The 17,769-nt window shown below is 39.8% G+C and overlaps 1 protein-coding gene across 4 annotated transcripts in view; it reads right to left on the bottom strand.

The window, feature by feature from the left end:
- The window catches only part of clstn1 (calsyntenin 1), a 36,349-nt gene extending 34,833 nt beyond the window's left edge, over positions 1–1,516 (bottom strand). For all 4 annotated transcript variants that reach the window (XM_020632292.3, XM_020632295.3, XM_020632294.3 and 1 more), the window contains exon 1: positions 1,252–1,516. In XM_020632292.3, the coding sequence (XP_020487948.1) occupies positions 1,252–1,333 (82 nt within the window). In that variant the 5' untranslated portion in view covers positions 1,334–1,516. The remainder of the gene's footprint in view (positions 1–1,251) is intronic.
- Positions 1,517–17,769: the final 16,253 nt, after the last annotated feature.

Genomic DNA, 17,769 nt, shown 5'->3' with positions numbered 1-17,769 from the left:
ATGGGCTTTATTTGTTAGGAGATCATAAAACGGGTGTAACATTAAAGTAAACTACACCCACTGGCCCAGGCATGTTGAGGAACTGATTAATATGCACCTACCTTTACACACCCTTTGAACATGGAGCTCACACAAGGGAGTCAGTGGATTAAGTTAAACGTTAAAAAAATACTCCATAAATTCATGCAATCAGTAGGTTCATGTCTGAGCAGTGAGCTGTGAGGAGGGAGGTGGACCGCCCTGCAGCAAATAAAGGCATGTCTCTGCACAATGTACGTGTGTGTGTGTGTGTGTGTGTGTGTGTGTGTGTGTGTGTGTGTGTGTGTCCATCAGTGACATTGCAAATGAAGAGCACTGCACTTTCAGTTCTCATACAGACTCTGTTCATGAGTTTTAGGCCCAGACCTCCTGTTGGCTTTTTTCACTTAAAACTGTGATCACAACAACACATCAATATTTAAATCCACCGACAAACAGGGGCTGCTGAGGAGGATCTGCAATGCGTAGCCAGCCAAGCTCCATCCTGGTGCGACCCATAACGTTGCCAACCTAAGCACTAGGCCTACTAATATCAGAATAAACCTGTGTGGTTTAATAACACTGACTCAACAACGTGGGGGGGGGGAACACATCAGCAATAAGTGTTCATCTAGATTTATTGAAAAAAAAAACATGTTTTTTTTTTTTTCCTAAGGAGTACAGTGAGTACCAAACACAAGTTAAAAATAATCACGAAAACCCCTGCAGAGGCTGAGAATTATTTTTTCATCCTAAAACAAAAAATTATGAAGCGATAGAAAAAAACTAACCAAAAATAGACTTAATGCAGAAGACGGAAGGGGGTCGTTTTCGTTTTCGTGGCCTTGGTATTATCTTTAAAGTAGCCTACTCCGGGTATTTGACATTTAATATAAAGTCATATATAAATACAACAGCTGTAGTTAGAATTTATTGTTCTATTGTATTTTCTTTGCAGGTAAAATAAACACAATATCGCGTGATGCACTTGCTGTCGGCGGGATACTCCGCGACATCATCTGCTGCGGCTCGGGAGATGACCATCCCAGAACAGGTTACATTTCATCCCTCTGGACGGAACACTTGCTCTCTGCGGTAACCTTCACTGTCAGGAAACAACCAGAAAGCTCCGGACAACCACTTACTTTCAGTTCATACGGTTCAAATCCATAAAATAAACCTGTCCGACACGACAAGACAGGCAACGCACAATATAAATCCCAGCTTAGTTACCTTTAGCTGCCTCCACCGCACATAATAGTCCGAGGACCAGTCCGACAGCGGATGCAAATTGCGTATTCCCTCGGAACCGCATCCCGACTTCGAGTTCAACGGCGGGTGAAGTGAAAACAACCTTCTTCTTCCCTTGCCCGTCAGCCGAAATATTTCTCCCAACAAGAAAAAATTTTAAAAAAAATCCAGAAGATGAGAGTCGGTTACCACGGTAGCTCTAAGATGGCCGTCGTCGCCACCGCCGCTCTGCTATCCCCCTTCAATCACCGCTTCTCTCGCAGCTTTGCAGCTTGCTACATTCAGGGACCGTCGGACTTTTTTTAGGCGAGTCTTGAGCGCAGTAAATCACACAGACACATTGTGTTATGCAGTCTTGCGTCCCCTGTGATATTTATTATCCAGCCTACTGTATAATCACTGAATCCCAAAGTTTACATAAAGTGTGTGCGTTTACTTAGGGCTACAACTGGCAGGTCTACTGGTAGTCTATTAGAAAAACCTGATGAAATAGACTTTATTTCCCCCTTTCTTTGATTATAATTCAGATCCCAGACTTTTTTTTAATTCAAAAGTATCCGTAATCCAAGGAAAATAGCATTATCCTACATGTAAGTCATCCTAAACTATAAAAACAGCATTAGAGAGTGGTCGCCTACGTAGGACCCTGAAGTTTATTCTGGTCTAATTTTTAACAACTTAATCACTTACCCGCCTATCGTATTTGTAAATGTTAGCATATTGACCTTTATTATTTTTGATTTGTTTTTTAAATAGGCCTTAAATAAGCTGTAGGATAACACAACCTCACTTCAAATCTGGAGCCAAGACAAACTTAACAACCTTCCTTAAAGACAGGAGATCATGGCTGATGTAATGGTAAGCACTTCATTTTCTCCCCACATCAGGATAATTCAATCATACATGGAAGCTTAGTTTTGTTTTCTGAAAATGTCTTCATGATCAGATGAAATAGGCTATAGGCCTAAATCTTTATAAAACAGCACTATATTGTATGAGAAATAATACATTTAATAATTGTCCCAGGGGAAAGACCGAAAACAATCTCTAATAGAAGCTTTTCTAGTTTTCTAGTTCAGTTTTTCGACATGACAATGCAGTCACAAGGATAACTGCAAAAAACAAGTCCAAAAGATCATCAGGACAGATCATCTCAGTTGTGCACAGACAGACCTGTGTTCTCTTATTAGGTTGAATTAGATTGTATCACTATGTTGTTATCTAACCTACTATGTACGGTGAGTGCTCAGAAGTCGAAGCTTAATAGGTGAACCTGAATGCAGCACGTGTCCAACGATGGCCAGTGACGTCAACACTTTTATTGTGGGAGAGCGTGCAGCTCGTTTAGCACAGACGGCTAAACTAAGACCGAGGGCGGAGGGCAGATGCCTTCTGGTGGTACAAAGAGGTCTGTAAGGATACAGACACCCAGTGATGGTCGTAATGGAGTTAAACACAACTAAGGATGTAGCTCAGTGTCTATAACAGAAACCTTGAAGGTCTCCGTTTTCACGAAAATTGCAATTTAACAGAAATTTTCTCCATCTTTATACAGGCTGTAAGACAGTTGTAAGACAGAAATGTAAGGTTTTAGGTTTTAGGCTCCTCAGTCTCAAAGAATTTATCTTGGTGCAGGGTATTGCAGGCAAGTGTCGACCCATACTACATGCTGCCTGCAGGCCCCTTGTAAATAATCCTGGCACGGTCAAATTGATATTTCAACTACATGACACCACAATAATAGGCTTATATCAAATTAAAGTGTGAAAATACTTCTGTGCCTTATGAATCTAAAAAGTTGTTTAATCCTGTATTCCAGACAGGCGAGAAGGGACTAGTCAATCTGAAGAACATCCTTGCTTTACTTTTGCCCAAAATGTGTTCTGCTGTTGAAGAGACTTCATTCAATAAAAATGAGCTTTAAATTGATCATTAATGAGTTAACTACTATCCTCATCCTGCTGAGCTACATTACAAAAAGAGAAGGGCATTGTGAGTATATAGCAAGGCCTCAAATTGAACATGTGGTTGGGAGCTGCTATCTAATCAACACTCTCCGATATTGCTAGCACCCCTGGGAAAGAGGATACAGGAAATCAAAGAATGATTCCCAAACATCCCCTTCGGTTTTTTTACACAACACTCAACAACCTTGATATGACTGGTACTTGTGACAATTCATACAGATATGACTTTACATAATTTGTTATAGGGAGGCTCTGTAAAAAAAAGGTCAACCGAGTATAGAAGGGGAAATAAATTGAACATGATTTCCTTTCCTGCCTTCTCCTATAGACAAAATGTGGTTTTCCGCCTTTGTATATTCTCCTATTTATTTCCACCTGGTTAATATCTATATATCTATATACATATATATAGATATACTTCTATATCTATATATAAATATTGCACAAAAAGTAATGACATTTGTGATTGGTAGATTATTTCGTTGTTGTAACAATGCTTCTTATCTTATACCGTTGGAAAGCCTGTTTATATTCCTTTTAAATGGAGCCACATTTATAAGGCACATGCATTTGTGGGATAAGCAGCAGAGCTGAGTAGGCTATATGGGTTGCGCCCATGAAAAACTTCAAGTCTTCAAGTATTTTCTGCCAATGCCAAACAGCTCATTCTGCTGTTGTTTTTTGAGCTTCTCGCTGGTGTCTGCAACACACTGGAACCTGAATATGTGGATGAACGTTATGTTCAGCAATGAGTGCAGATTCTGCCTTCAGCAGTTGGATCGTAGAGTCAAAGTGTGGAAAAGACGCAGAGAACACTATGCTGATTTCTACACCGTTAGGGTAACAGCTTATAGCAGAGGCAGTGTGATGATGTGGGGCGGCATCTCCCTCGCTTAAAAAACAAGGCTTGTCATCAGTCGAGGCAATCTCAGTGCAGACATATATCGAAATTAGATTCTTCAGCCTTTGGCAATCCCATATCGCCACAGTCTGGGACCAAACTCTATCCTCCAAGATGACAAAACTTGCCCCCGCACAGAGCAGGCTTTATCAGAGACTACCTCCAGGATTTGGGAGTGGAGAGAATGGAATGGCCTGCCTGCTGTCATGACCTCAACCCCATTGAACACTTGTGGGATCAGCTTGGGCGTGCTGTTCATGCCAGAGTGACCAACACAACCACATTGGCTGACTTGCAACAAAGGCTGGTTGAAGAATGGGGTGCCATCCCACAGCAGTGTGTGACCAGGCTGGTGACCAGCATGATGAGGGGGTGCCAGGCTGTTGGGACTGTGTATGGTTCTTCCACATGCAACTGAGGCTCCTGTTTGTTAAATGAATAAATTGTTAAATTGCCAATATGTCTTGTTTCTTCAGACATCAATCATCCTATCCACTAAACAAGAATGAACCGCAGAATAAGCTGTTTGGCATTGGCAGAGACGATTTGGCAAAATTTTCAGGGGCGCAACCCACTTACTTAGCTCTGCTGCTCATCCCACAATGCATGTTCCTTATGAATGTGGCTCCATTTAAAAGGGAAATAAACAGGCTTTCCAACAAGATTTATTGCCAAGAAGCATTATTACAACAAATAAATAATCTACCAACCACAAATTAGCTTACTTTGTGTGTGATGTTATGTAAATATTTAAAGGGCATTTTAAAAACCATAAAAACAATAGTGTATCTGGGTATTGAAAGAATAAAGTCTATCTCTTAGACTTCAGTGCAGTCTCAATAGTTGCAATTTCCACAGAGACACAGAAGACAATGGTCATAGTTGAGTGAGGCCACAATTAAGTGATGGTTCTATAAACTGGGACAGTCTGTGAGCATCAGGGCAGCAGTAGAGCTGAAGCACAAAGCCTGTTTGTCTCCGCTTTGGCAACACATGAAGTGGTAAAGAGAAAGTGGAAGCAGCCCCCCTCCCTCACAGATGTCTGACACTCCGGGGAAGACACAAAGCGGCCATTATTATTATGCTGGGTGACAATGGGCAGCAGTAGGAGGGCTTGGTGAATAGGTGTGAGACATCAACTAACAATCAGAAAAGGTGTTACTTCGTCCAGAGCAGAGTTGTTTTTCCTGCTTCTATGTATCATTTACATGAAGACTTGTCGTCTGTTTTCATTTTCATGCTTATTGCCTGTTGCTTTTGTACTTTTCTTTATTTGAGAATCACAGTTGGGTTCCTGATTTTGGAACAAAGTTGTTGACTTCTAACACCTTATAATGTACTTTCATCTATAAGAACACTTTTAAGGGTTAGTTCAACTGAAATTGGTACTTGACTAACTTTCCATTTGTATTCCACAGATTAAAAGAAATCTTTCTTGTCACAGCCTCATGGAGATGAATCAGTTTTTGTTCATGGTGCTCACAGTACTGAAACTCAACATGTAAAACATGCAAAGGAGTTTTCCCTTGTACAAAACTATGTACTGTATTACCTTCTGTGAGGAGGAAAGAAAGGCTTAATAAAAAAACATTGAAATTAAGTTATGTGCATGTTGCAGCTTCAAAAATATGAGAATGTGCCACAATTTATTGCTCAAAACTAAAGACACATTTTAGATCATAGCACTTGCACTTTTTGAGATTAAACTAAACTTTTTCATAAAATCAGCCTGTAATTTTTGTATTTCCTAAAACAAAGCCTTAATACTTTCTAGATGCTATTCAATTGGAAACTGTAAATTAAGTGCACTTACATTCAGCTTCTCTACCACCAAAGTGCTTTTACAGTTTCTCTCATTTAATTTGGCTCAATTCTCAAATGAGAATTTCCTTTTTTCAAAACATTAAGCTCAACTCTCTGAACAATTAGGGTTTGTATTTTTTTACAACAGATTAGAATGTCTTGTTTATTTTTGGTGCAAGTACATGGGTGAAAACGATTAAGTACAATCGTCTACACACTTGAAAAATAATCACTCATAACGACTGATGAAAACTGAACTTCTCAGTGAAACTGTCAAACTCTGCACAACTTCGTAGCTCATTTTTGAGCCTCCAGACAAAGATACAGGGATGAGATACACCACATTATTTGGATGGTGGAAGGTCACGAATGCCTCATACCTGCTCACATTATTCAAAATCCTTCCACCTCACTTTCCAGCCTTCTGCCTCAGTTATAAACTCTGTCACTGTGGATGGGGGCTGTATAGGTTTGGGGTCAAACATTTTCAGTCGCTGACCTTAGTTAAAGATGTTATTGTGGGCTGCAGTAATGGTGGGCGGTTTGCAGCAGATGGAGCATGAAAAAAGACTTTCCTATCATTGGAATCAAAGTGGTTGTGACCATTAACTGCCACAGCTTTTGAGACTGCAGCTTGTGTTATTAACTTCTGTTTTTTTCCTTCCTGGCTACCAGAAGATTTAGGAAGTCCAGTTTTTTTCCACTTTTCTTATAATAGACACAGATTACTGGAGATAATATCTAATAAGGTTATTGTTTGGAGAGCACAAAGCTTTTCATCCCACTTGCTTTAATATCAGGTTAACATTAATTACACAAAGGAAACAATTATTTGGCTATTGGTGCCATTCTCACAAAGGAGCAGCACATTTTGGGAGAAATGTCTCACTATCATATTGGCCTGAGGGTGGATTATACCTCTACATGCTAATTAAGCTTTATTTCTATTCAATAACATTTGGTATCAGTCAATCAAAAATATATCAAGTGAAGGCTGAATGTGGGTTGCCTTAAAAAAAAGTATAAGCCTAAATCTTCTGGGTACATTTGTGTTGAGAGATTAATTTTATACACCGCAAGACTTTGGTCTTTTTTTTGTGCCTCAGTACGGATGTCTGCTAGACTTGCTCATGAATACATTTTTTTAAATCCTTGGCTAGGGGAAATTAAATCTCACTTTAGAAGTTCTGGATATTATCAAGTTCTTTCACGGGAGATTTTAAAAGCCAGTGGGTCTGTATGCGCAGGAGTCTGTCAACAAATCAGACCGGGAACTGAAACTGTGCACCTTTGAGCTGTCTCTGCTGTCTAATTCATACTCTCTCCACAGGGAACATTTTAAACTAACCCTCTGTGATTGAGTCCCTTCCCCTTAAGTCGCTCCCATTCATCTTGACGCCTTGGCTGTCGCTCATGGTCATTTATTAACCACCTTTATGTGCACACACTCTCACGATGAATGTCCTCAGAATACACCGTCAGATGTTCTCCTTATGAACTTATTCAGCCCTAAATGATCAGATATCCTATCCCTTTTTCTGTCAGAACTTCAGGCAAGAGTTTGCAGTTCACCTCATGAGACAAGGATTTTTTTTCCCTGTTTGTTATTTAATTTCCACATAAACACATTGCATTCCTGCATGTCTATTTTGGTTTATGAACAAAACAGCGACTGAGGGTAAAGTTTTCTGATGTAGTCTGACAGCAGAGCTCTATAATCCATTCCTGCAGTATGCCCTTTCTCATAGAGCCCTTCCCTTCAACTGCTTTGTAACAATATTTGGCTTGTGAAGTACTGTCTGGATATGCTAGAGCTTTCTTGATTGCACATAAGAAGCGGTTTCATTTCAGCTGTCTTGGGCTCATTGTTGCCAATTTAAGGCAAGCCCAACACCCAAAAAACACAGGAGAGAGAATGGGACTCTGACAGATGGAGGCTCCATAACCTCTCTGAATACCTCAGCCCTCTCTGCAGGGATCAAGGACCCTGCAGATTAAGTTTTAAGCCTGCACCTTGAGCCACATCAATATTTATGAGAACCATAATTTAGTTTCCTTACTGATATTGGATGTGAAACAAGTTTGATTTCATTTGCATTCATTATGTACATCTGAGCAGAATATAAAATCAGAATTGATTTATGAACACGCCTCTATTTAGGCTAGCACCCGTGTGCTGGATTCCACCAGATGGGCATCAGGTTGCTCCGAGGGTGTCATGATTTTGATGTTCTTGTTTTAAGACCTTGACCCCTGACCCCCCCAGAAGGTCACCTCTGACATGCCATTGGGAGGGTTCGTACCGAGGGTCAAGCTGGTGTCAAACTCTCACCTCGTCAACATTATTGCCTTGGAGAGTTTAGGGAGGGGGCACCGACATGGCTGTCACAACCAGTCCCATTATTCATCTGTGATAGGCAGGGTTCTTAGGCACCCCAGAGAGTCTCATTTTGAACCCTAAAAAACAGGACCCTAGGGATGGCAGCTGAGGAATATAGACATTAGAGTGATCACATTCAAATAGATGAACAATGGTTGTAGTACAGCAGACAAGTCATTTCGAAACAGGTGTACTTGTAGGCTACTGGAGGGTGATAACTGGACAGATTATAACAAGTAGTAGCTTAAACCTATTTAAAAATATATATATTAAACCTCATTTGAAGCTTGTCCTTGAACATTAGGTCTTTGTAAATGTTGTAAATGTGAGTGAAAAGTAGCTAGCAAGCCAGTAAAGAGGTTTGATAGCTTAAAGTAATGGATATATCATTGAAATAGATAGCTAAAGTAATGTTGTAAAATAAATGTTTAAAATAGTTAGTTAAAAGTAATAGGTAAAAGATAAGGTATAGCATAAAGATACAAAATTAAAGCTTAAATAAATGATGAAGTATTGGATAAATTGCTAAAAGCTAAAAGGTGAGAACTACTGTTGAAAGTTAGCTTGAAAACTATGGATAAATTGTTGATAGCTAGCAAAAAGAAAGGGATAAAAAATGTATTTCTGGTTCTTAAGTAATGGAAAAATAGATCATGTCTAAGAGTTATGATAAAATGATTGAAAGTTGGCAAAGATAATGGATTAATAGTTTATGGTTAGTTAAATCTAATCGGTATATGTGAAATATAGCTAAAAGTTATGGTTAATTAACAAAACTAATATTGATTATTGTTGTCAAAATAGTACGATTCATAAAATAGATAAATACTATAGCTTTAATAAATGCATAGTTAAAAATGAGCTAAAATATTTAGTAGAAATATTGAACAGTTAGCTTAAAGTTAATGATACATAGTTTATAAGAAAGCTAAAAGTATTTTTTTTAATTGTCTAGCCATAAGTAATGAATTGAAAAGTGGAATACCATTCTGTTTTTGTAGCGTTGTGGTAAAAGATTTGAAGTAGCTTACCTTTAATAAAAAAGAGAAAATCGAAGTAATGTATGGTTGAAATTATAACCAATTATAACCAACCAACAAATGATTTTTAACACTTTTTTAGATATTTTATTTGACTTTGTACACTCTTAGACAGAGACAATTAGAAAGACTGCTGTACATGTCTGATCTGTTGACAAATCTAATTTGTGTTAACAAAGATATTACTTTACGCACACATACACACAAATTGCATGTGCACCCACACCGGATAAAGCTAATAACACAGATGCAGACTCAAGACACATTGCCCACCCATTGTAACAACCCCCCAAGTTGAGACATGTCTGTGATTAAAATCTGCATCCCACTTGTGCATGGAAAAAGCTGCTGTCCAGACAGCAATGTGAGCAGTCTGCTCCCTCATTACCCTTGAAGGAGGCTCATATGGTGAGTGGGTGATATTAAAGTGGAGGAGGTTAAAAATGGCTTTGAGCCAGTGTGTACTCCATCGTCTCAGACCAAGTGTGCAGCACATTTTAGATCACGCTGACCCAGAGGCTGAAAATGTAGAACAAAAATCTAGTAAATATTGTGATCAAAATTCTTATGTGAACTTAGATCTAATACAGCTCAAACTGTTTCATAAATAAGGCAAACCACGTGAAAGATTAACCTAAGCTCTCCACATTTTCTTTCAAAGATTTGTTTAATAGATTAATTTCCTCTAATATCCTCCTTTTCCATAATTAAATTGGGAACATAAAGCATGAGCCATCCCCTTTGCCTGCTGTGATTTTGTGTGTGTGTCTGATGATCCTCTCCTGTGGTATAAAATTGAAGCTTGGTACAAAGTGTCCTTTGACCGGTGGAAGAGTTCACACTTAAATCTGGTTTTGAGACATAAAACGAGTAAATCAAACACACATCAGAGTCTTTGTCAGCCATATTGTGGCTCTGTTCCCATTAAAGTGTTTCTTCCTAACTGCTCATAATTATGTTGTTAGTGTGCCTTCAACCCAGATCAGTGATTATTAACTGGCCAGGTCAGACTGGGAGCAATTGCGATATCCCTGGTCAGACTGAGTTCACCCCATCAAGATAAAACAAAGAATAACACACAGAGGACCCAGAAGCAAACGGAAATGACTTTGAGCTTTGATTAAACATGACACCTGACCCTCAGACATGACATGTGTGATTATTTTCAGAGCTTTTTTTTTGCCCCTTTTTAAAAAAGTCTCTGGCTCATCAGAGTCAACCCATCAGTTCTAAGTGAAGCTCAGGAAGGCAGAAAGCTTCTCTTAATGCATCCATTTGGTTAATTAAGTTCACTCACTATAGATTGTGTTGACCTTTTTCTTTTTAAAAGTCTTACTCCATCCAAGTTAGACAGCTAATGATGCACTTTCTGATTATACTGGGCGCCTAAATGCACCATGGGGTATTTGATTTACTAGAAAATGTAAAAGAATCTCTTGTCACTATAACTAACTTTGTCATATGTTTGTTAGTGCACATGATGGATTAATGATAGGTCTTTGTTGATAATATAACAATGAGTACGTTCTTTTACCTGCTGTTTATAAAGTGTCTTGAGATAACATTTGTTATCAACTGGTGCTATACAATTAAAGATTGATTTATTCATTGATTGATTGGCAAGTGATACTTGTGTAGGAGTATCTAAAAACACCACAGCTTGACACCCTCCATGCTGCTACAAAAAAAAATTGCCAGTGCATCACATCACGACTGAAAATAGTCTACAGCTCGTGCACCACTACTATTTGAGTTGTTGTCACTGTTTGCATGGCATTCGTTGACAATGTGATGATCTAGAATATAGCCAGTTTTAGCCCATTATTCAGCAAAAGTAGAAAAAACAAACAAGTCAAATTAAAGAGGTCATATTATGCCCTTTTTGAGGTTTGTATATTTAATCTATGTACCTACTAAAGTATGTTCACAATACCTAAAGTTCGAAAAAAGTGTCTGTTTTCATGTACTGTCGCTCCATGCACCGGCTCGCTTCTGACTCTCTCTCTAAGGCGCTGAAGTGCCCATGTTCAGAGTCCCCATGTGTGCCAAGTCTGATCTGATTGGTCGGCCTGTCGGCTCTGCCGTAATTGGTCAGTCGCTCAGCACGGTTCTCGGAAATGTCACGCCCCTTTTACCATATTTGGAATGCAGCCACTTTGGCTCCAAGGGGAGCAAAAACATTAGCACCTTAGCACTACTGTGCTACCTCAGGCTACGGCATATTGTGGGCGTGCTACAGAAGTTAACGGGCATACAACATGAGCTGCTGGGCTTGCCACAACGAGAAAATGGGCTTAGATCAGTGATATCACACTGACAAGATGTCACACTTTTTTCGAGGGGGGCTAGATCCGAGCGTTACATGCAGCTAATGCTGCAGCTAACAGGAGGAGTGGGAGAAGCCGCGTTTCCGTGGACTTTGAATTTTTGCACATAGATGTACCTATACATGCACAGGACACATGGAGAACACACTAAAGAGCATATAAAACCAGAAAAAGCATAATATGATCCCTTTAACATGTGTGGATGGAAATGTTGTGTCAAATAATTCCTGTCTAGAAAAAAAAACCTATAAATAATATCAATGTGTTAACAGATATTTGTAAACTAATATAATATAATGTGTTAAATGATAATAGTCTTATTATTTTTCAATGGTCAATTAAGTACATATTTGGCACATACAGTGTTAATGCAGCAGAAAAGTTGTTTTGCATGCATTCATCCCATGGTGCTCTAGTGTTGGCATCCCCTGTGACCTCACGTGACGAGGAAGCAGGAGATTTTGGTGGCTGCATGTTAATGGAGGATTAAGGTTTAGTTAACGGGGCTTCTTCCTCCTCCCCTCTCTCTCTCTCTCTCTCTCTCTTTCTCTCTCTCTCTCTCCACATGACCTTTCAATAATTGATTTTTGCCTCATCTCTCCTCTGATCTCTCTCCTTCTTCCCCTCTATCTCAATGCTGTGCCTGTCTTTTTATCTTTCAAGCTTGTTTTCTTCCAACATTAAAAACACCCGCTTACACACACAAACAGATACATTTCTGATCACACTTTCACTCCCTCAAGCTTCTCCCTCCACTCTTTCTCCCTGACTTGTCTCCACATTAAAATGTGTAGCCTCTGGCCGCAAGCTGCAGTGTCAGCAGGGGGGAATGGGGAAGGTAATTCATACACGGCTGTCACCCAAGCTGGAGGTGAGTGAGCACACCTCTCCTCTGAAAAGACAGCTAGAAATGAGCCCAGCAGAGGAGCTCAGACCATCAATAATCCAGCAGATCTCCCCGCACTAACTGCTGCCTCACACAGTCTCATTAAACACCGTGGTCTTCTCGTGCTGCCATATTTGTGCAGTGGGAGCAAATTGATATAAATTGGACATATCTCTCTCTAAGCACACACTCCTGCAGTTATAAGTATGAATGAATACAATGTTTTGGTAAAAACTTCATGTTGAGAGATAATGCCACAGCCATCCTGATGAGATCTGGTTCCTGCTCAGAGATGTCAATGCGTAGAAGGTCCTTGAAGTGTTTACACCAATACGATGTTGTATATTTTCCATAGTGCACCAGCCAAGCCCCATGGGATACTGCTGTAAATAGGCTGCCACATCTCCCATTGGGAACATATCAGGAAACTAAGGAGCGTGTGCGCACACACACACACACACACACACACACACACACACACACACAAACCCTCAAACCCCCCTCACACATGCACATTATGTCCATACAATCGTTTTCATTCTTAAAGCTGTAACTGTAATTTTGTGTTGCTTTTTAGTGTCCCCTTTGAACATGACTCATCTCAACACTGATCTTGGCTTCTAAATGTGTAAATCATGTTTTTAAACAAAACATATCCTCCTGAAGTATTTAACATGGCATAATGTTTCACTGTTATTCTTTTCTGAGGAAAATGTAAACAAAGGCACTAACGGTTTGTATGCTATAAATAGCTTTGTCCGACACCTGCTGCAGTTACCCTCATTAGAAATAACAGCACAGAAATGATTAATTTCCTAGCTAATGATGAAGCTTATGAAACAACATGTTTAATGTTTGTAAAATACTCCTCACAGTATCTTAAATGTATCTTTCTAAGATTATCATTTTGTGACTGGACAGCTGTAGAGAGACAGGATATATGGGGAGAGAGGAGGGTAGGGTGGTGGGGTGGGGTATGCACCAAAAAATATCAGTACCAGGAATTGAAAGGGACCAGTGCGAAAGAAGACTGTAGCCTCTTTTCATGAGGCGCTCGCTCTACCAACTGAGCTTAACCGGCGTCCCAGCTTTTAAAAAAATAGAAAAAAAATAACAGGAAGATTAAATTATTTAATAGAAAAAAAGAAGCATTAAACACATTGATTGACATACATTCATATTCTTCAAGTCCCTTACGTCATTTATATGGGCAATAATTAGCCTTCTTAGGATAGGACAGCTGAAGAGAGAGAGGAAATGTTGTGTGATGACATGCAACAAAGGGACGGGTCAGATTTGAACCCTTAATGTAACCTGAATCAAAAAAAAAAGGTGTGCAGAGAGGACAATTGGTGTAATGGCTCAACGTTGGCACTCGTACTTAGAAATAGCCTACAAACAAACAAATTATTTCTGATAAACCAACGCCAGCTCAAAATAAGCATTTACATAAACCCACTCCCCAAAATGGCTTCTAACTCCATTCCTCCTCTCTGCTTCACCCTCAGGATAATTATGGCCCAGAGTATTCAAGGAATCTGTCTCAGGATAAGATAATCCAAGGACAGCTGCTGTCTAATTTTAAGTTTAGGGCCCGGGGTTACGGGTGTCAAAGACAGTGCTGAGAGCTGCTGGATGGTAAAGTGGGTAAAAAAGCTCCATCCTGAATCTCTTTTCACCGGCTCTCTCACACACTATTCACAGTGGCCCAGCGGAGGTCAGGACCTGACCCCAGTGCAGAGAGTGAACCTGCAGATTACCCAATGTTCAGTTAGAGATTTCATCTTTTGTTGCCATGGTGACAGCACCTGCAGACAGATGAAAGCACCCACATGGAACCTCAGAAGCACCTTCTTTGTAGTGTGAGGGCATGATTGAAGGGTATATGTGAGCTGATTGTTTGATGAGAAAAAACACAATTTATTCATAGTCAGTTTAGAAACATTCATTTTGTGTGTTTGTGTTCTGTCATAAATGGATATTTATGTATTAGATGATTTACTCCCTATGTGCATATTCATCCAAAGATTACAGGTGCTGCTGATTAGACCCTCCACTGTGTCAGTCTTCAATTATTCTGTTGCACAGCATTCAGTTTGTTCATTATTGTGTATGAACATCAGACTATTGATGTACTGTAATGCTTTGGCAGTTTTGGTTCTCATTCCTTCAAGCCACTAAAGCTTGGGAATCAGCAATGATATTTGCAAAGTCTTACATGACAGGGAATCCAAAGGCTGGTGTGCAGGTTCATGCCTCTGCAAACAGCCTCCATACCCTGAAGTTTAAAACAAGACACTACAGGTTGATGCAGAACTTGTGATATCATGTTGCACACCTGGTGGAGGCAGATTCAACACCATTTTGATCACTGAAAAAATGCAATTAATTGTGTCAGAGCAATAATCTGTCATGCTAAATCAATGTTGCTGATCGTTTTAAAGTGGATTTGAACAAGTTTGATTGTGTTGCAGACAATGGCATCCTGTTGTGATAGCATGACGTTCACAACATGCTCACAATCCCACAATCATTAAGCCATAGGTACAGAGTGACTCTCCCATTTGGCTCCAAACACCCCAGGGTCATCAACCTGTTTGGCACTCCTAAAGTAATAATTTGTAACAACATTTTGGAATTAAAGGCACGAATGAAGTACTATAAAAACTGAATTAATTACTGCTGAAATTAATTTAATATTGAAGGCTGGCTTGGACCTGTATCAAAATCTTGTAATAATAGTACTAGTACTATGTTGTTATATGATTGTATATGGGTAATACAAATCTATTGACACACAGCAGGAGAACTGGAACATTTTAGGTGCTCCAGGGAAAATATAACAAAGTGCACCCATAGCTCCTTCATGCCCCCGAGCCCTGCAGCAGGTTAATGCGGCCCTGACTGTGAGGCTGGAAATTAAATTCCACTGAGAAGGACAGTTCTGATTCAAATATAATCATGGTTTACTTTTTTTTTTTCTAACTCCACTAATTACTTCTTCCTCCCCAGCTGACATCAGATTGCTTTGACCCCTGGACCAGGCAAGGTCAGTGATGTTTTCTCAGCAGTGTGTTGCCCTGCCTGCACAGTGAGCCAGCAGAGACAATGTCAGAGCAGCGTCAGGCTTCTATAGGCTGTTGACACACAGTTGTAGTGGCGTGATGGATGTCCTCTCTGCCAGCATCCTGCCGAGAACGCTGAGTCATTCTACGCATTCCCAGCATTCAGCGAGAAGCTGCAATGGCTTCACTGCTCCAATTACTTATCTGGGGTCAAAGTCCACAAATAACCCAGTCCTCAGTGGAGCACAGTCTGTTTTATAATGCCAGTCTGATTCAGAGGTCCATCCTGTGATCTGCACTTGAATCAGCAGTTGATCCCTTTTATAACCAGAGTTTCATTTAGGATACGAGGAATAAAAATAAAGTGAGATATTTCTGTCTCTTCAGGGATCATGTTTTCAGTTTACAGACGCCATCATCTGCAGGAAAGAAACAGAGCAATAAATACAGCTTTAAACTTGAGAGCTTTCCAGTTTGTTTCATTAATCAGTGTTAAAGCTGCTGCTGGCTGTGCATCTTTCTTTTACCCCCTCCAAACACCTCAGGGAGGAATTTTATCTTTTAAAGCTTCGGCTTTTGGAAGCCCTCGCCCTGGGTGGATAAAAATAAGGAAGGATGTTTCTGCAGGAGAAGGTTTCAGCTGGCTGATAAAATCTTTCACATTTGGGGCGCTTGTGGTGCAGTGGTTAGTGCATGTGCCCCATGTATGGATGCTATAGTCTTCCAAGTGGGCGGCCCAGGTTCAAATCCAGTCTGTGGCTCCTTTTCCTCATGTCATTCCCTACTCTTTCTCTCCTTGATTTCTGACTCCACTGTCATATTTCTCCAATAAAGGCACAAAAAGCCCCCCAAAAATCTTTAAAAAAGAAAATAAATCTTTCACATTAAAAAAAGGATGGAACTTGAACATGAGCTAAAGAACACATCCAAATACAAAACAAAATCAGTATTTGGAACCTCCAATCCAGCTTTCAGGTTTTAAACACACTGCAGTTGGCTGCAGCACTTGTGTTATTGTTGTACTCGGATCTTCTCTAAATACAGTCTAAGTATATTCTGCTCCTGCAGCAACAGCAGTCACTCAGGCTTATTTCAGTCCACGTGATGCATACTTCAGGCCTGATGGCACTGCAACAATCTGTTTGTTGTGACAGACAGTAACGGGCCTGACTTGTTATTTTTGGGCTCAAAGTGGAAACTTGTGTATAACAGTTATCACAATAACATTTAGTGAGACTAGCCGTTTCAATAAGCGTAGATTTGTGACAATGCCAGAGCATTTGGAGTTGTCTTTTCAGCACTTACCTGTTCTGTGTGGATCTGAATATACTGTAACTTATTGTTGAAATTTATTGCTGTCAATTCTTCCGACAATGTTCTCTCCTTAAAATGTGTCATATAAACCCGGAGATGACATCTCCATACATTGTGCCACACACTTTTTCATGAACAGGAAACAATTTGCACACAATAAAAGTATTAAGGAGTGGGAATCCTGGGGGTGGACAGGTATGTTGCTCCTCAGAGTATATTGGAGAAAAGAGATTCTGTCAAAGCAATATAACAGCTACTGTAGAAAGAGCCCGAGCAGATGGCTGAAGTCGGTCAGCCTTCAGTGGAACAGCGTGCCATTAAACTCAGGTGGGAAACAGAGTGGAAGCGGCAAATGTTTGTAGAAACAGATACAGTCTCTTTTGGTCAGAGGACGATGGGATTAAAATGAAATGTGTGTTTTTTTTCTGTTGCGTAATGAGATATATTTATAACACAGTTGGTCCAAAGAAACTCAGCCAGCATATGGCCCAGATTAAGAACAGCCAAATGCAGCAGAAATCTGATGAGAAAAGAGCTTCTCAAAACTTAGAGGGTTTCTTTTCAATGCATTGTGGACCAAAATGAGAGTGTCAACATATAGCCTAAAGCAGCATTATGAGCTTAAAGTTCCTTCAGAGGACCAGAAAAGATGCACAAAACCAAATTGTCTTTTCATTCAGAAGGTGATTGAAAAAAATGTCTGTGCGTTTGTGGCAAATGGAAATATTATCCTTAAGAATGTATTATTCTATTGTTACAGTTGCCGAGTGTCCACCTGCACTTAAACCCTCTAAAAATAGAGTGAATATTGTTTTTC

The sequence above is a fragment of the Labrus bergylta genome, chromosome 12 (genome assembly GCF_963930695.1).
Source record: "Labrus bergylta chromosome 12, fLabBer1.1, whole genome shotgun sequence".
NCBI classification, from domain to species: domain Eukaryota; kingdom Metazoa; phylum Chordata; class Actinopteri; order Labriformes; family Labridae; genus Labrus; species Labrus bergylta.
Note: the sequence above shows the minus strand (reverse complement) of the source record. Positions and strands in the feature narration are given on the sequence as shown.